Source organism: Gopherus flavomarginatus, chromosome 7, assembly GCF_025201925.1.
Source record: "Gopherus flavomarginatus isolate rGopFla2 chromosome 7, rGopFla2.mat.asm, whole genome shotgun sequence".
Lineage (NCBI taxonomy): Eukaryota > Metazoa > Chordata > Testudines > Testudinidae > Gopherus > Gopherus flavomarginatus.
In genome coordinates this window covers 56,720,168-56,741,109 of record NC_066623.1, presented here as the reverse complement: position 1 = coordinate 56,741,109, position 20,942 = coordinate 56,720,168, and the positions used below count along the sequence as shown (strand labels likewise).

The 20,942-nt window shown below is 42.2% G+C and overlaps 1 protein-coding gene across 4 annotated transcripts in view; it reads left to right on the top strand.

Moving 5' to 3' along the window:
* Positions 1–20,942, top strand: part of COP1 (COP1 E3 ubiquitin ligase) — a 200,083-nt gene that overhangs the window by 28,673 nt on the left and 150,468 nt on the right. For all 4 annotated transcript variants that reach the window (XM_050963165.1, XM_050963166.1, XM_050963164.1 and 1 more), the window contains exons 7-8: positions 13,073–13,132; positions 16,577–16,653. In XM_050963165.1, coding sequence (XP_050819122.1) covers positions 13,073–13,132; positions 16,577–16,653 — 137 coding nt within the window. The remainder of the gene's footprint in view (positions 1–13,072; positions 13,133–16,576; positions 16,654–20,942) is intronic.

The window sequence follows — 20,942 nt, the reverse complement described above, 5'->3', positions numbered from 1 at the left end:
CCACCCAGAGGATTCCGGGGGCCTGGGGCTTTGGGGGTCCCTCGCTTTGGCGGTAATTCGGCAAGTGAAGGACCCCGCTCCAGGGGCCCCGAAAAACTCTTGTGGGGGCCCCTGTGGGGCCCGGGGCCTGGGGCAAATTGCCCCACTTCCTCCCCCCCTCTGGGTTGCCCTGCTCGGTGCGGCTCCCACCGGGGAGCAGGGTCGGGGGCTGCTCTGCACGGCTCCCGGAAGCAGCGGCCTCTATGCATGAGGCAGCTAGGAGGCTCTGCACGCTGCTCCTGCCCCAAGCACCACGCTCGCAGCTCCCATTGGCTGGGAACTGTGGCCAGTGGGAGCTGCAGGGGCGGTGCCAGCGGATGTGGCAGCACGCAGCAGAATTGCCTTGACATGCTTCTGCATTGGAGCTGGAGGGGGACATGCTGTTGCTTCCAGGAACTCCTTGAGGTAAGTGCTGCCTCTCTGTGCCCCAACCTCCTACCCCAGCCATGATCCCCCTCTGAACTCTTTGGTCCCAGCCCCAGCACTCTCCTGCACCTCAAACCCCTCATCCCCAGCCCCACTCCAGAGCCTGCATCCCGAGTCAGAGCCATCACCCCATGAGAGGTGAGAGTCCTAGAGCCTGGTCTAGCCTGAGATCAAACATCTACATTGCAGTTTTACAACCCCACAATCCCAAGTTAGCTGACATAGGCCAGCTGCGAGTGTCTAATTACAGCATAGATGTACCCTAAGAGGAAGTTGGGTTAGAAAAGAAGCTCTTTTTCTGTAGAGTGGCGAGTGGCAAGTGTCTGTCTTGATTTTTTTTGGCATAATTTGATATTCCTTTAAGATACTATATTGTTTGGAAATGACATTTCCTAACCTGCCGCAGTACATTATTATTACAGGATTTTCTAAACAGAGGTTGATATTTACGTAACATTTGTGTTGCAGTTCCTAGACAATCTAGATAAATTCCTCATGTGACATTGTACGCTTGATAAGGTCCCAGAGTGAATTTACCTGTGCCGTTCTGGATACTAGCATATTCAAAGTACATAGTAAACAGCTACAGCCCTAGTTGCGAGGAGTTTGGAACAAGTTATATGCCTGTAAGGTGGTTGGAATAATGTATATTGTAAACCACCAAATAGGTTAGATACTATTATTTGTAAGTCCTAAGATTGTCTTACTGACTTCTTACTCTGTTACTTTGTCAAAGTAGCTCCTTGGGATTCTATATTCAAATGGCTCCAGATCAGATTGGCTCAGTATGAGTTTATACATTTTTTTGCCCAAACTCCTAAAACTGAAAACTCAGCCTGGATTCAGAACATCAAGCCCCATACTTTTGGGCTCTTACATCACCAACAATAAAAATTCTGCAATTAGAATTTGTGATAACTGAGTGTGAGCCAGCATAGAATCCAACTCATTATCTTAGTTGTGTTGGGTCTGAAATAGAAATAAATAATAAAGCTTTTATTTTGGTCAGAAAAGTAAGCAAATGCTCCTGGATGCTCTTGAGGAGAAGATCTATAGCTGTTATAAGAAGATGCTACTTTTATGTACTTGCTCTTTGAAGTAGAACATGACTCAGTTCTTAAGTTGAAAAAACATCTTTGGATTTCGTGTTCATTGGCTCTCTAAAAGGGAAATGTAAGTTTGCAGCAATTGCAGAAGAACGTCCCATCAAAGTTCCTTGTTTTCACATGCTCGTAACTTTCTGAAACACTGATCTTTTGGGGCTGAAGTTATCCATGCATGGTGTCTTCACAAAGATTTTTTTTCTTTAATTTGAGCAAAATCCTTTTGAGTTTGGAAACATGGTGCAAAAATAACTTTCCCCATGTAATTAAAATATTCTAATCACCTTTTCTTGAAAAAAATGCTATGAACAAAAATGGCTTAAGTTTGAAAGTCATGGATACCAGTGGCTCTGAAACAAAACTTTTAAACAAAGCAGAGGTACAACTTCTTTGAAATGTATGTATTAATCATTCATAAGAGAGAATCTATTTGTGTGCAGTGCAAATTTAACATGGATGTGTGTTTTTTCATGTGTGCATGGTTAATTAAGTGTACACTTCTTAGTTCCTTGATCAGACAATCTCTTCTGCTGAAAAAGGTGTAGAGCAAGGGGCTTGCTTAAGGTCAAGCTAACCAGCTGTGGAATATTTTTTAGCTTTTCTTTTTTTATTTAAACAAATGCAAAACCTAGTTACAGTTGCACAGTTAAAATAAGAATGTTAAAAGTTAAGGTTTCACAACAGCATTAACTCAGCCACATTGCGCAAATGCAATTTTTTTTTTGTCTGGTTTAATTTAATTTTAGATTTTTTTAAAACATACATTGTCTCATGATATATTTACTTAAATTTAATTTAAAAACACTTTTAAAATTAGTTAACCGGTGTCATTTACAACTAAAGGAAAAAATCTCTCAACTGTACACTTAACTATAAAGAAAGACCTTACCAGTTGCTCCTTAGACAGATTCCGGTGCTTTTCACTGTTATAAAGGCCACCAAACCTTGGAACAATCATGTCCCAAGTCTTGTCATCCGCAGAAAATGTGTTGACCCCATATATCCAAATGTAGGACCTACGGGTGTGAGTGCATTACTTTATCTCAAGTGTCATATTTGTGCGTAGGGAAAGAGGTCTATTGTTATCTGTATCCTAAACATAGCTTGTGGAGCTCTAACATAAATATTGTTTTTCATCTTTATTGTAATTTGTGATTTTTTTCTAATAGCATACTCTTAATGCTGCATTATATCTTTTGCATTTAATTAATGAGGCCTCTTATTCCATGTGTCATGTGATGAGTTATTTTTCAGCAGGTGAGTATCCTGGAGGATCAGAGTAATCCTGAAGTGTTGCACAGCTTTGCTCTGCTGAAATTGCCTGTTCAGTATTTCAGCATAGTTATCTTTCTGTCTCATCAATATGTCTCAAACTTTTTGTTCCTTTCCTATAATGAAGATGTGAAATTGTAGAAATAAGGATACTTAGTGTGGGATAATTGCAAGGAATTAGAAGCATGAATTCTCCAGGGTTGTGATTAGCTCTTGCTAATCTCTTTACCTGTCAAACTTTATTGCTTAGTATCTACACACATGGACAGTATAATGAGTAGGCAAGAGGAGGTGACAAAGCTAGAAGTCAATCATTCTTCCATTATGTCACAAATTCTTGATTACATTCCAAGACTTCTGAGGTGTTTGGTGGCCTTCATAACAATGAAAAATATAGTTGTTGTAGGACTTTCCTAGCCCCTGTCTTTAAAAACTCAGTTATTTAAGCTTCTTTACATATCAAGCTTTTTAATAAGGGATGTTAGAACTGAATTAGATGACAATAAGCCTAGAAAATTGCTAGTATGTAGGGAACAAAATGAGAGACTTTAATCTATTATGTATTCATTGATACATGTGTCTGACTTACTTTGTTTTGGTAGGCTTTTTTGCTCAAATCAAAAATTGTTGATGCTGTCTCATACTAGAAGGGACCTTATTGGACTCATGTACTTTTGATAGTGCTTGGAGTTCAATACCCTTGTAATATAATTTATTATAATAGTACTTAGTTATGTTGTTAATATAACCAAAACTAAATTCTCATATTAACTGTTTCTACTGTGGTTTTCTCTGTGCTGCATCTCCTATGCAGAGGCCCGGCCAGGTGGCTCTGCTGTGTGCCGTCCTTATTCGCAGGTTCTGTCCCTGAAGCTCCTATTGGCCACAGTTCCAGGCCAATGGAAGCTGTGGGGGTGGCTCTTGGGGTGCGGGCAGTGTGCGGAGTGGAGCCCCCTGGCTGCCCCTATGCATAGGAGCTGGATAGGGGACATGCTGCTGCTTCTGGGAGCTATGCGGAGCAGCCAAGACCCCGCTCCCCAGCGGGAGCTTGAGGGCCGGATTAAAACAGCCCGCAGGCCGGATGTGGCCCACGGGCTGTAGTTTGCCCACCCCTGAAATAGAGGATAAGACTGTGATGAAGATAAGGTGGTGAGGAAATGCCAATCCGCTCAGTCCTTCATGGAGGGAGGAACAAACCTTCCTTGTCATATGGGAGAGTTTCCCTCTGTATGTTGGCCAGAGATGAAGAGGAACTGGACACTTCAGTTTCTACTGGTACAGTCACAGCACCACTTCTTACAAGGGTACTTTCTGGTATCTTTCCCAGAGCAGAAAAAGCTGTAGAGGCTTCTCACTCTCTGGGACAGCTGTGCCACTCTTCCCAAGCCCTTGCCTCAGCTGCTGTTATTGCTAACCTCCAGCCTCATTTTGTGGTGCCTAGCAACCTTTCCTCAGTGGTTCTATTTTGTTTTTGTTTTTTTGAGCAGTCTGTTGTTACTTTCATCTCCCTTCTCCCATTCTTTCTCTCTAAGCAAAGGCAATAGTGAATTTATTCACTGTAGGTAATCTCCCCCTGTCACTTTTCCTAGCTGAGCTTGAAGGAGCATTACTACTGCTTCTCCACCTAGCTCTGTCCAAGAGCCTCCAAAGTCATTTCTCCATACCAAAGTTAGACAGGATTTTGTTTAAATAGAAAAGGAAGAGAAACTTAACGTTCTTAATGATTCACATGGTCTCTTTCCTCCTTCAAGAGTTCTGCTTTCTGCTTAAAAGATCCTGAATTCAGGGCTTTGATCCTGACACCACTCCACAAATCAATAAAGAGGAAAATTTCTCCATCTCAGGGGAATTCAACTAGAGAGGGCAGGGAGAAACCACTCCTCTGCAGAGAAAGGTGAATTGTCCTGAGTGGGTGCCCCAGATTCATCAATTATCTGCATATCTGGCTGGAACTCCAGATTCCAAACTTCACAAGTAAGGATAAAACAACAATAAGACCACTGGGATATGTGCCTGTCTTCTTCCAAAAAGCTCTGCATACCTTTTCACTTGTTGTTCAAAGGCTTCATAACATGACATAAGAGGTTGTGATATCAAAAACATGGGATTTCCCAGTAAATGTAAGAGACTCAAAAATTCTTTGCAAACTAAGTTCTTCCACAATGGATGTGGCTAAAGGTTCCACAGTGGGACATTCAAGACATCAACTGTCTCAGTCTATCTTGCTCAGGTTCTTCTGACCAATGATCTCCAGAGACTTATCCCAAAGAGGAAAAGAACTGAAATTTGTGCTTTGTAAGTCGGCGAAGTGCGTCTGCAGTACCGAGGCTAGCGTCAACTTTTGGAGCATTGCACTGTGGGTAGCTATCCCACAGTTCCCAGAGTCTCCACCGCCCATTGGAATTCTGGGTTGAGCTCCCACTGCCTGATGGGGCAAAAACATTGTCGCGGGTGGTTTTGGGTACATGTCGTCAGTCGCCCCTCCCTCCCTGAGAGCAACGGCAGACAATCGTTTCGCGCCTTTTTTTTCCTCACAGATGCCATACCACAGTCAGTATGCAGCCTGCTCAGCTCAGCCGCTGCTGTTGTGTCCTGGCTGTTGCTGGCAGCAGACGGTGCAGTAGGGCTGCAAACCATCGTTATCGAATGACCGCTTTTGCTGCCACTCTGCTCTCCTGCTCTGGCAGCAGACAGTGCAATAGGGCTGCAAACCATTGTCACGATTCCACTGCCACTCTGATCTCATGTTCTCTTGCAGACACCATACCACGGCAAGCATGGAGCCCACTCAGATCACCGCGGCAGTTATGAGAACTGTGAACACCTCGCTCATTATCCTGCAGTATATGAAGCACCAGAACCTGCAAAAGCAGGCAAGGAGGCGATGGCAGTGCGGTGATGAGTGATGAGGACATGGACACAGACTTCTCTCAAAGCACAGGCCCTGGCAATATGGACATCATGGTGGTAATGGTGCAGGTTCATGCCGTGGAACGCCAATTCTGGGCCTGGGAAACAAGCACAGACTGGTGGGACCGCATAGTGTTGCAGGTCTGGGATGATTCCCTGTGGCTGTGAAACTTTTGCATGCGTAAGGACACTTTCATGGAACTTTTGACTTGCTTTCCCCTGCCCTGAAGTACAAGAATACCAAGATGAGAACAGCCCTCTCAGCTCACAAGTGAGTGGTGATAATCCTCTGGAAGTATGCAATGCCAGACAGCTACTGGTCAGTCGGGAATCAATTTGGAGTGAGCAAATCTGTTGTGGGGGCTGCTGTGATCCAAATAGCCAATGCAATCTCTGAGCTGCTGCTATCAAGGGTAGTCACTCTGAGAAATCTGTGGGTCATAGTGGATGGCTTTGCTGCAATGGGATTCCCTAACTGTGGTGGGGCGATAGATGGAACGCATCTCCCTATCTTGGGACCAGAGAACCAAGGCAGCCGGTACATAAACTGAAAGGGGTACTTTCCAGTGGTGCTGCAAGCACTGGTGGATCACAAGGGACGTTTCACCAACATCAGTATGGGATGGCCGGGAAAGGTACATGACGCTCACATCTTCAGGAACTCTGGTCTGTCTGAACAGCTGCAGCAAGGGACTTACTTTCCAGACCAGAAAATAGCCATTGGGGATGTTGAAATGCCTACAGTTATCCTTGGGGACCCAGCCTACCCCTTAATGCCATGGCTCATGAAGGCATACGCAGGCATCCTGGACAGTAGTCAGGAGCTGTTCAACTATAGGCTGAGAAAGTGCAGAATGGTGGTAGAATGTGCATTTGGATGTTTTAAAAGCAAGCTGGTGCAGTTTATTGACTCTGTTAGACCTCAGCGAAACCAATATTCCCATCATGACTGCTTGCTGTGTGCTACACAATCTGTGAGAGAAGGGGGAGACGTTTATGGCGGGGTGGGAGGTTGAGGCAAATCGCCTCTTTGCTGATTGTATGCAGCCAGACACCAGGGCAATTAGAAGAGCACAGCAGGAAGCACTGCGCATCAGAGAAGCTTTGAAAACCAATTTCATGACTGGCCAGGCTACGGTGTGACAGTTCTGTTTTTCTCCTTGATGAAAACCTGTCCTCTTGGTTCCTCTACTTCCCTGTAAGCCAACCACCCTCCCCCCTTCAATCACTACTTGCAGAGGCAATAAAGTCATTGTTGTTTCAAATTCATGCATTCTTTATTAATTAGTCAAAGAAATAGGAGGATAACTTCCAAGGTAGCCCGTGAGGGGTGGTGGAGGAGGGAAGCATCGGGTGGGGTGGTGGAGGAGGAAGGACAATGCCACACTGCATTTCAACACTTATTGAATGCCAGCCTTTTGTTGCTTGGGCAGTCCTCTGGGGTGGAATGGTTGGGTGCCTGGAGCTCACCACCTCGTGTTCTTGGGCATCTGGGTGAAGAGGGTATGCAACTTGGGGAGGAGGGTGGTTGGTTACACAGGGGCTGCAGTGGCAGTTTCTGCCCCGCTGCCTTTCCTGCACCTCCACCATATACTGGAGCATATCAGTTTGATCCTCCAGCAGCCTCAGCATTGCATCCTGCCTTGTCTCCTCATACTGCTGCCACCGCTCCCTTTGCTCCAGCCATCTATCCTCTTGCCTGTCCCTCCTGTCTTTGCATTCATTTTGTGCTTTCCTGGACTCTCATTTGTCTGCCTCCACGCATTCTGCTGGGCTCTTTCAGTGCGGGAGGACTGCATGAGCTCAGAACATTTCATTGCGAGTGTGGTTTTTTCGTCACCTTATCTGCACTAGCCTCTGAGATGGAGATGATAAAGGGAGCATTGAAACATTTGCAGGTGCAGGAGGGGAAAAAAGGGAGAGTTGGATTGACCATTTAAAATAGATTGGCTATTTAAAAGGAGGGGCTGTGGTTTTCAGGTTAATGTGCAGCACAAACCCAGCTTAACCCCCCCACCCCCAATTCTCTGGGATGATTGCTTCACCCCTCCACCCACTGCATGGCTAAAAGTGGGGATGATTTCTTTTCAGCCACAGGCGCACAGCCCAGCAGGAATGGCCACCTCTGAATGTCCCCTTAATAAAATTCCCTGATTTCAACCAGGTGACCGTGAATGATATCACTCTCCGGAGGATAACAGAGAGAGATAAAGAATGGATGTTGCTTGTCTGCGTTCCAGTAGCCTTACTGGCCGTGAATACATCCCAAGTCTTCAGGGCAAATTAATCATTAAAAAACGCTTGCTTTTAAGCCATGTATTATATTTACAAAGGTACACTCACCAGAGGTGACTTCTCTGCTTTCAAGGTCCGGGAGCCTGGTTTAGGAGGGTGGGGAGGGTAATATCTCCAGAGTGATGAACAATTCCTGGTTGTTGGGGAGAATGATTTCTCCACTTGCCTGCTGTGTGCTATCTTCAACCTCCTCATCTTCCTTCTCCCCAAAATCCTCATCCTTGTTGCATGAGACTCCCTTGCAGGAGTTGGCATACAGGGATGGGGTAATGGTGGGGTCACCCCCTAGAATTGCATGTGGCTCAAGATAGAAGTGGCATGTCCGGGAGTCTGACCTAGAGTGGCCATTTGCCTCTTTGGTTTTTTGTTAGGCTTGCCTGAGCTCCTTAAGTTTCACGCAGCACTGCTGCGGGTCCCTGTTATAGCCTCTGTCCTTCATGCCCTTGGAGATTTTTTCAAATATTTTGGCATTTCATCTTTTGGAACGGAGTTCTGATAGCACAGATTCGTCTCCCCATAAAGCAATCAAATCCAGTACCTCCTGTTTGGTCCATGTTGAAGCTCTTTTGCGCTTCTGGGACTCCATGGTCACTTCTGCTGATGAGCTCTGCATGGTCACCTGTGCTGATCAGCTTGCCACACTGGCCAAATAGGAAATAAAATTCAAAAGTTTGCGAGGCTTTTCCTGTCTGCCTGGCCAGTGCATCCAAGTTTAGAGTGCTGTCCAGAATGGTCACAATGGAACACTCTAGGTCCAGCAATCACATCCCAGTAGTTACTGTCCTTTGTTCCAGTTTCTTTCAGGCATCTCTTTGGCGTGGAGAAGCTTGAGCCAGCTGAAGACAAAATGGAGGGGTTTCCAGGGCCTCCTATATTCTTTCTCTTGTGGGGGGAAATCCCTTTGTTCTCCTGTGCAAAACCACAACATGCCCTGAATCTTCCCCATGCCTTAGAACTAAACACATGGAATTTTCCTAGGTCTGAAAGTGAATATCCTGCACAAATATACTCTTTTCTGTTTCTGCAATAGGAAGGCATGGACAAACAAAAGTGAATTAACCATCCACAGAGCAAGTGATTTATGAGGGTGGCATCCTTGTTAATCTTCAGTGAGTTTCTCAGTGGCCTCCTAAAAACTCAACTTTGGATGTTTATTATAAAGCTTCCATTTGAAGCACTTCACCCCGTTGCTATATTATTTCTCTTTATGGTGACTAAAGCTCTGTCAGTGGCATCTCATTAGTGCACGTTTTACTCAAATTAGGGACTTGCTTTAAAGATAAAGCAGTCTTCCATTCTGTTATCTTTACACTGTTCACTGAAAGGAAACATTACGGCACATTGTGGAGAGGCAAAGAACTTAACTTCAAAAGGATTAAATGTTTTAGGAATTCATGTGTCTTTCACTCTCTCTATTGTTCTGTAATAGAAGGAAGCCAAGATATTAAAGTTTTCTCCATTGTCAGAAGGGTGAAATTCTGTATCAAAGAAGCTTATAAAATCCACATCCTTTCCAAACAAAACAGTGTAAGATTCAGACTTCATGGTCTGAAAACGTTTGTGTTTTACACATTTGCAAGACAGCTACTTGGTATTAAGTTCATGCATTCATCAGATGTTATAAATTGGATGTAGAGACTTCTTTAAGCACAGCTTTAAGCTAGTGTGCACTACACAAAGTCCATACAATCTTTATTTTATGACTTGGGGGGTTTCACTGCTAATTAGTCCCAGACTAGGAATAATGGACCTGGTTGTAGATACGGATGCTCCCCGATTTACGCAAGCTTTCTGTTCTGGAATGCCTTGCGTAACTGGAATTTTGCGTAAGTCGGGAGTGTATACTCGACCATTTGCGAAAAACAAACCAAATAAAAAACCTTTCTAGCTTATAGAACTTACGGAACATTTTCTGTAAATTTGGGTTTGCGTAACCCGGGGGGTGTCTGTAGCATGGTCTCTGTATAGCTAGGTTAACTTTTTTTTTTAAGGCTCATTTGGATTGAAAATTTCCCCTCTAATTAGTCCTGATCACATTGGTCCTTTTTAGCTCTATAGAATATGTTTTCAGTGGTGTATAGGCTTATTAGGGTGTACATACACTTTAACAGATATTTAGTATAGTACAGCTCTGAAACTGTTTTTACTGGCTCTATTCCAAGATGAGTAGAGCCAATTAATGTCCTAGTGATTGACAGCACTGACTTGCTTTAAGTCTGCACAAGAAAAGTGGGGGTGAGAGGGAATACTATGAATAGTCAGGCTATCTATTCAGAGAAGAGAAATGATCAGATAAGAACTACCTGGCTCTAAAACATCCTACAGTGGATGAAAAGCATAATTCATTTATCCATTGAAGAGTTGTAATCAAAATGAAAACAAATTGACTCAACGGTTTTTGTTAGACTAAAGGTAAAATATTCATGTTGAAAACAATTCTTTAGATGTCATGGCACAAGATGACATCTAAATTGATCTGTTTGAATGTTCAGCTACGTAACTTAGTTGGCTGAATAAGTTTGCTGTAGACTTGTTTCTTTGAAAATGTTTGTGCATAGACTTAGTACTCACAAAAATGAGACTAATACTACTATCTGCCACTTAAACATTATAGCAGCACCACCTGACTTTAGTACACCTCAGTCTTGACTCACCACACCCTCCTCTTACGATCTCTGGGCTCTTACAAAGCTCTCCCAATAAGCCCGTCTCACCCGAAATGCCTACTGTTATTCCAAAGTGTTAAATAGTATGGTTTGTTTTTAGCAATATGAACTCTTCAGGGAGTAGGATGAGACCAATCCTTACTCTAGGGCACATCTTCACTAGCAATGTTAAAGTGCTATAAATACCACCTCCAGGAGGGGAATAGCTACCAGCACTGGGAGCACGGCTCACAGTGCTGATGCACTGTCTACAGTGGCACTTTACAGCACTGAAACTTGCAGTGCTCAGGGGTGTGTCTTTTCCACATCCCCGAGTGAGAAAGTTGCAGTGCTGTAAAGTGCCAGTGCAGACAAGCCCTTAGAAGTGAATTTAAAAACTGTCTGATAAGCCTATGCTTTCTTTAAAAGATTTGTCCTTCTGCAGATAGATAGTAAAAGAAGTCCCAGATCTCGCATTTCAAGGTTTATGCAACAGTTACCTGTCAATTTCCAACTTCTATTATCTGTTAGGCACATATAACAGAGCCCACTTTTTTTTTCTTTTTTTCCAGATGACTGGAACACCTGCCACTTGTTTCTTTGCCATTTTCTAATCTCTGGTTGGAAGCCAATATGTTGTAGAATAATAATTTAAAAGAAGATTTCCTGATATTTATCTCCATGCTACATTTTTGAAATGTTTTAATGTGATTTTTTTTATGGAGTTTATGAACGTGAGGGATTAATGACACTGACAGCTAGAGCCGAACATAGGGCATGTGCTGTGTAAGCTTCCCCTACATACAGCTTTGCTAATATTACCTCTAACCAGACCAACAGTGCCCATTAATATTCTAGTTATGGTTTTCTCAAGCTGATGCTGCCACTTATACAATGCTGCATGTGCCGGATTTGTAAATCATCTGCTGCAGTCTAGTTTTAAATCCCTGGACTAACTGCATTTGTGACCAAAATGAATGAGCCCAGAACTTTAGAGGGGTGAGATCGGTGCATTAACAGTGTCACCTAACTTTGGGGAAAGAGAAATCTTCTAAAAATCAGTAGCTGTTTTTCTTTTCCCTCTCTAAAAAGTCTTTGAAGAGAAAAGCCAATAAAATGTTAAATAGTTAATTCTTAATGTTATTGTGCTAGTGAGTTACCTATAGCAGAGTCGACATACTAGACTCTGTTCAGTGGCAGGTGCTTTAGAGGAGTCTGTTTTCTGCAAAGTATTCTTTTGCTTTAAGAACCAAACTCAAGTATTCAAGCTGTAGTGTTTCTGGAAGCAGTTTGCTGATCAGCATTGGAGTTTATGATGAACCATACAGATGCCTTTGAGTTTGGATGACCTGAGAGGCTTCTACATATCTATGTTTAAAAAGATGCATTGTACTTCATCTGCAGAAAACTTGGCACTCTTTAGTGGAACTGCCCAGTTAGTAACAATTTTTAAAACACAACCCCAAAGCTGGTCATCAGTGGCATTTAACTTAGTGAATTAAGCCGACACTGAAATAGTGCTGGCAGAGCCAGGCTGCCTGCTGTAAAGTCCTCTGCTCGTCCTATGTGTCTTGGGGAATCAGATCTGCAGTGAAGCTTTTCTTTTGTCTGTTACGAATACATATAGTTACAGTAAAGCCTATTAGCAAAGCCAGCTTCAAATTACCAAATTTTCAAACTACTTAGCTCTTATGCATCCTGTGATTATGTGAAGTTGTTAATGATTGAGTAGATGGTGCTCTTTCCTCTAAATAGCTACTGAAGACCTGCACGGTTTTAGGGGTCACTAGATTATTAAGTCGCCATCTTTCAATGAGATGTACGTCCAAAGCCACTCCCTTAAAAGTGTCATGGAGACTTAACATTGGTGCCCTGAACAGATCCCTGCTCTGGCAATGTAATGGCAAACTTTTCGGATAGGTAGAATGTAATTTCAACTGTATATGGTTATCCTTGGCATGTTTTTATGAAAAGTAAGTACTAATTCTCTTTTATAAAGGATTTTGAAGAGGTGCTTTTTTGTTAGAGGTCTGCATCTTGTTTAAGGTCATGTGATCCCTGTGGCTCTCAGGAGGTTTCAAACCATAATTATTTGTAAAGAACTGTTTAGCGAAGTACATTTTAATAATCTGGAGCCTTTTGTGACTACTTTTGAAGAACATAATCTTGCTTGTACTGTTTTTATTTCACAACCATAAGTGTAATTTAAAGTAGTCTGTCTGCTCATCTAGATAATGTGTACACTTTTGTGCATAGTGACTATCTGAAATGTTGTTGTGTTTGCTAATTTAGTTAAGGCATCATAAATTAAGTCCATTACTTGATATCCATGGTGGTGCCAGTACAAATTGGTTTAGATTTCCTTTATTCTTTCATCTACAGCAACTGGAGCAGATCCAGAAAGAGCTAAGTGTTCTGGAAGAGGATATTAAACGAGTGGAGGTAAGGAGCCTAGACATTCTTTGCAACTCTGGCAGTGTTTTATTTCCATCAAACTGTTTGCTTCTCTGTATGATACTGCATGAAATTTATGGCCATGGCTTCAATAATGGAAAAATGAACAGATGATGCTCTTTCTTTAATTTATTCGTTACTGAATGAATACAGGCTGCAGCTTGGTGAAAGGGATCAGTTCAAACCTACTACTCAAGTTATTTTTTCCAAGTCTTCCCTCCCACCCTTAAAAAAAAAAAAAAAAAAAAAAAAAAAAAAAAACAACTTCAGCATAGTAACTTGGCATTGGAAATCTTTGTATTGATGATAAAAAATACTACATGGTCAATTGTGGTGTTTTACTATAGCAAACATCCCAAATTAGATTTGTGGGGGGGGGGGAATGGCCCTCCAGCGGGAGGTGCATTGGGAAAAGCAGAAGTAGAAAACACTGCTATATAGAAGGCGAACCACAATGCACAATTTTTCTCATTTCTCTATGGTGTTCTTGGATACTCTGTAGTCTTCTAAGGGTTTGTTTCCCAAGTATTTCTAAACCTGCCACCTTGCTTCCTCTGTCCCGATTCATTCTGTAGAATACTCCCTGGACTACTTCTGCTCTGTCCTGTCCAATGCTCATCTCTGGGAGTGGAGAATTGGTGCTTTGAGAGGCTGTGGAGCTAGTTCTGCAGCTTCATGAAGTGGCACTGTCCAAAAAGCTACTCAGGCACCAACTGAACTCCTGAATCTGTCATCCCTCTTCGGCAATGGCCCTCCAGCTAGTATCCACAAGCTCCTGTATCTAGATTTCTTTTATTTACTTTCACTGTATACATCTTCTGCAAAAGAGTATCATTTACTCTAGGCACTTTGCTCCGTTATAAAATACAAATAAAACAAACAATTCCAGGAACTTTCCTTTACCCAATACCTAACTCAAATCAACCCAGCAGATAGAAACATATTTCAGTCTATAAAAAAAATTCAGTCTAATCCAAGAGTCCGCCTAGTCTTTCTCCACTTAGGAAAAACAAATGTGCATTGTAGTGTATTCTTGAGGCTGATAAAGGAGGTCAGTTTCAGATGAAGGGGAGAGCAAGTTCCAAAGTACCTCGTGGAGAGCATCCTGCTACTTACTCCTCTCTGTTATCAGTGGGGCTTCCACTGATTGGCTATACAGATGGTCTTTCAGATAAAGGGATGTCAGGCCATTTAGGCTTTATACATCAAAACAAACACCTTACATTCTATCCGATAAAAAATTGGTTGCCTGTGTAAGTCTAAAAGCGCTGGTTCTGTGCGCTTAGATCATGTATCCTGTAACTAATGATCTGGAGGTGGCAATCATGCATGATAGTAGCAAGATCTGTCCACCTCTGAAAGAAACAAGTGCAACATCTTATCTATATGTAGATTTTTAAAAGGTGTGTTGGGGGGGGGAAGGTGACCAGGCCATCGCTTCTACCTGATCTTTCAATAACAACTGGGATTCTAACCAGTCTACTAGATGGTGCGTCTACCCCATCAGTGGCAGGTGATGCTGCTGAAGCCTAGTGTGTAACTTAATCTTTTCTGGTTCTGTTCAGTCCATCATGTATTCTTCCCTTAATCCAAATTCCACCTTCCTTTGCATCTGCAAAGGCTGTTTTAGGAATAAGTGTGTATCTGTCTTAGTAGTGTGAGTGCAGAACAAGTGAACTATCGTGTAAGATGCATTTTTGGGAAATGGCCAGATTCCTGCTTCTGAGCTGAAAGGTGGATAAGGAACTGGTTAAAGGGGAGACAACAACGGGATGTACTGAAGGGTGAACTGACAGGCTGGAAGGAGGTTACTAGTGGAGATCCTCAGGGATCGGTTTTGGGACCAATCTTATTTAACCTTTTTATTATTGACCTTGGCACAAAAAGCGAGAATGTGCTAATAAAGTTTGCGGATGACACGAAGCTGAGGGGTATTGCTAACACGGAGAAGGACCGGGATATCATACAGGAAGATCTGGATGACCTTGTAAACTGGAGTAATAGTAATAGGATGAAATTTAATAGTGAAAAGTGCAAGGTCATGCACTTAGGGATTAATAATAAGAACTTTAGATATACATTGGGGACACATCAGTTGGAAGCAACAGAGGAGGAGAAGGACCTTGGGGTATTGGTTGATCACAGGATGACTGAGCCGCCAATGTGATATGGTCATTAAAAAAAGCTAATGCGTTTTTTGGATGCATCAGGCAAGGTATTTCCAGCAAAGATAAGGAGGTGTTAGTACTGTTATATAAGGCGCTGGTGAGACCCCACCTGGAATACTGTGTGCAGTTCTGGTCTCCCATGTTTAAGAAGGATGAATTCAAACTGGAACAGGTTCAGAGATGGGCTACTAGGATGATCCGAGGAATGGAAAACCTGTCATATGAAAGGATACTCAAAGAGCTTGGCTTGTTTAGTCTAGCCAAAAGAAGGCTGAGGAGGGATATGCTTGCTCTTTATAAATATATCAGAGGGATTAATATTAGGGAGGGAGAGGAATTGTTTAAGCTTAGTACCAATGTAGATACAAGAACAAATGGGTATAAACTGGACACTAGGAAGTTTTAGACTTGAAATTAGATGAAGGTTTCTAACCATTAGAGGATGAAGTTCTGGAACAGCCTTCCAAGGGGAGTAGTGGGGGCAAAAGACATATCTGGCTTTAAGACTAAGCTTGATAAGTTTATGGAAGGGATGGTATAATGGGATAGCCCAATTTTGGCAATTGATCTTGGATTATTGCCAGATAAGTATGCCCAGTGGTCGGTGATGGGATGATGGATGGGATGGGATCTGAGTTACTACAGAGAATTCTTTTCTGAGTGCTGGCTGGTGAGTCTTGCCCACATGCTCAGGGTTTAGCTGATCGCCATATTTGGGGTCGGGAAGGAATTTTCCTCCAGGGCAGATTGACAGAGGCCCTGGAGGTTTTTTGCCTTCCTCTGCAGCGTGGGGCATGGGTCACTTGCTGGTGGATTCTCTGCAGCTTGAGGTCTTCAAACCACAATTTGAAGACTTCAATAACTCAGACATAGGTTAGGGGTTTGTTATAGAAGTGGATGGGTAGGGTTCTGTGGCCTGCTTTGTGCAGGGGGTCGGACTAGATGATCACATTGGTCCCTTCTGACCCTAGAATCTGAGTCTATGAGATAGTACCATTGATCTCTAACATGTAAGATGCAAGCCACCCTGCTCCTTGAGCAAGATGCACTGGCCACAGCCCCTGAGAAGACCAACTGGAACGGTAGCAGGAAATAGGAATCAGTTACTGGGGAAAGAGGGAAGATTCCTTATATGAATTAAGCAAAATTAGATGTCTATGGTTACGTACTTCAGAAATTAAATTATATACCAAAACTATGTATTTGAAAGATGCCCATTGCATGCTTGTCTTTCATTTTGTTGTAACTTGGCTCTCTATTTCAGGAAATGAGTGGCTTGTATTCCCCAGTCAGTGAGGATAGTACGGTGCCTCAATTCGAAGCCCCCTCGCCTTCAAACAGGTACAAAGCTCGCAGCTGCTCAGAATTTGTTTTACAGATCCCTCATATGGCTTTAGTCCTCTGCTTTGCCATGCACACAAGTCCACTAGTTCTTGGAGCATATAAAAATAACGTTCACATGGCCCATCTGTTTTCTCAGTGGTATTTATTTTCATGCCAATAAATTAGTGGAGAATGCTGTGTTGTGAATTCACAGCTGGCTTAAAGATCTTCCTTTTCCAGAATGCTTTGAAAAACCTTCAGCTTTTCAGTACTGTACAGGTAAGTCTGCAGACAGTCTGAGTTGCTGGGTGTAAAATGTTAGTGTTAACTGTACACCTGTGCTTTTAAGGTCATGTATTTAATTTGTGGTGTTTGGCACATACGATGTCCAAAACAGTTTCATATTAAATAAGTGAATGACCTTTGATTTCCCGTTCAATATGAAAGGTTAAATTTGCATGTTCCCATGGTCAGATTTTTAAATTTAACAGACTCATTGGTTCTATCCACCTGCCTGCATAACTCTGTGGTTAGATTGAAATGTCATTTCCCTAGTGTATTGTGGATGGGAATTTTTCAGTCTGGCGTATTATGAGCCTTGGATTACAGATGAAATTGTGAATAACCTTCTGTGTGTCCAAGTTGCGCATGTCAGCGATTCAGTTTAAAGTGACCTTCACGCTGCATACATTCCTATATTCATTCAGCTGGAATAAGTTATGATGCCCCCAGGCTCTCATCTTGCATATTAAATGAATATATATATTTTTCCTTTCTGGAAACACTTGTTTTAGTAGCTCTTTAAACCAGAGGTTATCAGCAGAGGTTTTGGTTGATACTTGTACTTTACTACGTGTCTGCTAGCTAGAGAACTAAACATAATACCCCAGAGGTATATGTGAAAGATGTTGGGAGGTACTACACTGGAGAGTTTCAGGGACAATGGAGGGGAGAGGAGCCCTTCCACTAGCTGCTGATATTTGTAACAGGTTGTTACCCCGGATCCAGTTTGGGACTCTAATCTTTCATAATCATGCAGTAGGTGTCTTAAAGTTTGGGAGAGAAGAAGGGAAAAAGAGGTATCTGATACTCTATCCCTCTGCAAGTGCTCATCTTCTGGGACCTTTTAAACCAGTGAATAACTCCAGTATCTCTCTTCTCTGCTGCATCTCATTGCTTCTGCAAGCAGTAGCTACCTGAAATTGCCATGATTCTTGATAGTTTGTGCCACTCACAGGGTTCTGAATATTAGCAGTGAAACTGATGAGTCTTGTTAATTTCATGCTTCTGATGCTTGGGAAAGCTGGGAGTTTCAGGATCAGTAATAGGATGAAATTTAATAGTGAAAAGTGCAAGGTCATGCATTTAGGGATTAATAACAAGAATTTTGGTTATACATTGGGGACACATCAGTTGGAAGTAACAGAGGAGGAGAAGGACCTCGGAGTATTGGTTGATCACAGGATGATTATGAGCCGCCAATGTGATATGGCTGTTAAAAAAGCTAATGCGGTCTTAGGATGCATCAGGCGAGGTATTTCCAGTAAAGATAAGGAGGTGTTGAGACCTCATCTGGAATATTGTGTGCAGTTCTGGTCTCCCATGTTTAAGAAGGATGAATTCAAACTGGAACAGGTACAGAGAAGGGCTACTAGGATGATCTGAGGAATGGAAAATCTGTCTTATGAAAGGAGATTCAAAGAGCTTCGCTTGTTTAACCTAACCAAAAGAAGGCTGAAGGGAGATATGATTGCTCTTTACAAATATACCAGAGGGATAAATATCAGGGAGGCAGAGGAATTATTTTAGTTTAGTACCAATGTGTACACAAGAATAAATGGATATAAACTGGACTTTAGGAAGTTTAGACTTGAAATTAGATGAAGGCTTCTAACCATTAGAGGATGAAATTCTGGAACAGCCTTCCAAGGGGAGTAGTGGGGCAAAAGACATTTCTGGCTTCAAGACTAAACTTGATAAGTTTATGAAGGGGATGGTATGATGGGATAGCCTAACTTTGGCAATTAATTGATCTTTGATTATTAGCAGGTAAATATGCCCAATGGTCTGTAATGGGATGTTAAATGGGGTAGGATCTGAGTTACTACAGAGAATTCTTTCCTGGGTGTCTGGCTGGTCAGACTTGCCCACATGCTCAGGGTTTAACTGATCACCATATTCGGGGTCGGGAAGGAATTTTCCTCCAGGGCAGATTGGCAGAAGCCCTGGAGATTTTTTGCCTTCCTCTGCAGCGTGGGGCATGGGTCACTTGCTGGAGGATTCTCTGCACGTTGAGGTCTTTAAACCAGGATTTGAGGACTTCAATAACTCAGACATAGGTTAGGGGGTTGTCACAGAAGTGGGTGGGTGAAATTCTGTGGCCTGCATTGTGCAGGAGGTCAGACTAGATGATCATAATGGTCCCTTCTGACCTTAATCTGAGTCTGAATAAGTTGATACTGCACTACTTCACCTTTTTCACATTGGGATCATTATCTTTAAGTATAAGGACTAGAAACTCTTCCTTAAAATGGAAGCTTACCGTATATACTCATTCATAAGCTGAATATTTTTGGTAAAAAAGTGACGCATCAAAGAGCGGAGGTCAGCTTATAAACAGGTCTACACCGAAATTTGATGATTTTAAACTCTATGGAATCATTGAATTGAATATCTAATACATTGTCGTTTTGTTTACCTGGAGTGTCTGCAGGCATGGAGCCCGTCAGCTCCCATTGGCTGGGAACGGTGAACCGCGGCCACAGGGAGTTCAGGGGCTCCATGCCTGCAGGGGCTCCAAGTAAACAAAACATCCCGGGTTGCCAGTGCTTTACCCTGACGGGCCGGGAGCCAAAGTTTTCCAACCCCTGAAATATAAGCTCGGCTTATGAACGGGTCATACAGTTTTTGCTATTTTTACCTATCCATTTTGGGAGGTCGGCTTGTAAACAGACGGGCTAATGAACGAGTATATACAGTAAGTTCTGCAGAAGTAGATGGTCTAGTTCTGTCGCATGAAGCAAGCTAACAAATGAATTTTTCAAGCACTGTTTTATACCACTTGAGACCTGGAATAATTTTTTTCTAGCCCAAGAAGTTGTTTGAAAACAGTTTTTAAAATCTCTCTGAAACCTGTGTAGGCCAGTCTAGCAAAGCTTTTCTGGCATTCTTTCAGGTCTGTGTAAAGTACATGTGCTTGGGCCACTATAGATATTGGTCACAAAACTACTAAAATATTCACAGCTATTTTGATAAAACTGCTTTTACTTTAGTCTTTTGATAAAGTAAAATGTCTTGTAAGCCCGTTGGGCTTTTTGGTTTTAGAAATGTCTGTTACACTGCTGTGACCCAGCATTCCTTTTGTAACAAGATCCATTTACTGCGGCTCTGTTCTCCAGACCATGTGACTTGAATGAATTATTATTTAGTCTGGCATTAACTGAACCTAGTAGAAGAGACTAGTAGGGACTTATACAGAATGCACTTGGGGTAGTCTCTCACCAAGCTTTTGAGAGAAGTCCCTTCCTGTACTCCTCAGTGAGTCTGCCAAAATCAGGGCTTCTTCTGTAGTTTCTCTGCTAAAATGAGAAGTGGCATGTGAGGGTTCTTAAGAGGCTTCGCTTACTGGATGACTTCTAGAGCCTGTATCTCTTGACACACAGTAGTCTTGTGTCTGGTTTCATGTGACCAAAGATTTTAATTTTTCGGATTTATTTTCTAGAAACCACCTACTCTCTGAATTTAATTTGGCTTTCAGCACTAAACATATGTTGTGGTGAATAGTTCAAAAACTGCAACCTAGATCTTTCTTTGGAAAGAGTGCTACAGAATAATTGATGGGAGCTTTAAAATTTGCCGAGTTCTTCAGTTCTGTTAACTGAAATACTTCCTCTAAAAAACACACTTTTTTTTTAGAGACACACTGAACCAGTAATAATGAAATGTATTTATATTTTCATGTATTAGTTATATATAATTTTCCATGTTCAAATATTTGATTAAATTATATGGATATTTTCAACTTTTGCTGTTAATTAAAATGGTGTTTAAACCAGTACATATCTTGTCAGCGTACTTTCTGTCCTGTAATAACTTATCTGGTGAGCATTTGTTACTAATGCATTTTATAAAATAGCATAAAGTTACCTTAAATATGTGCTGATAGAAAACAGACTCTTCCTTTTGTCTGTCATACTGTTTAATTTATTTCGTTCTATTTTTCCTTCAGATTTACAGCATTCCCCCTTGAAATTTAGAGCCTTCAGTCTTGTGCCTTGTCTGATTTATCCTTTAATACACTTTTAATT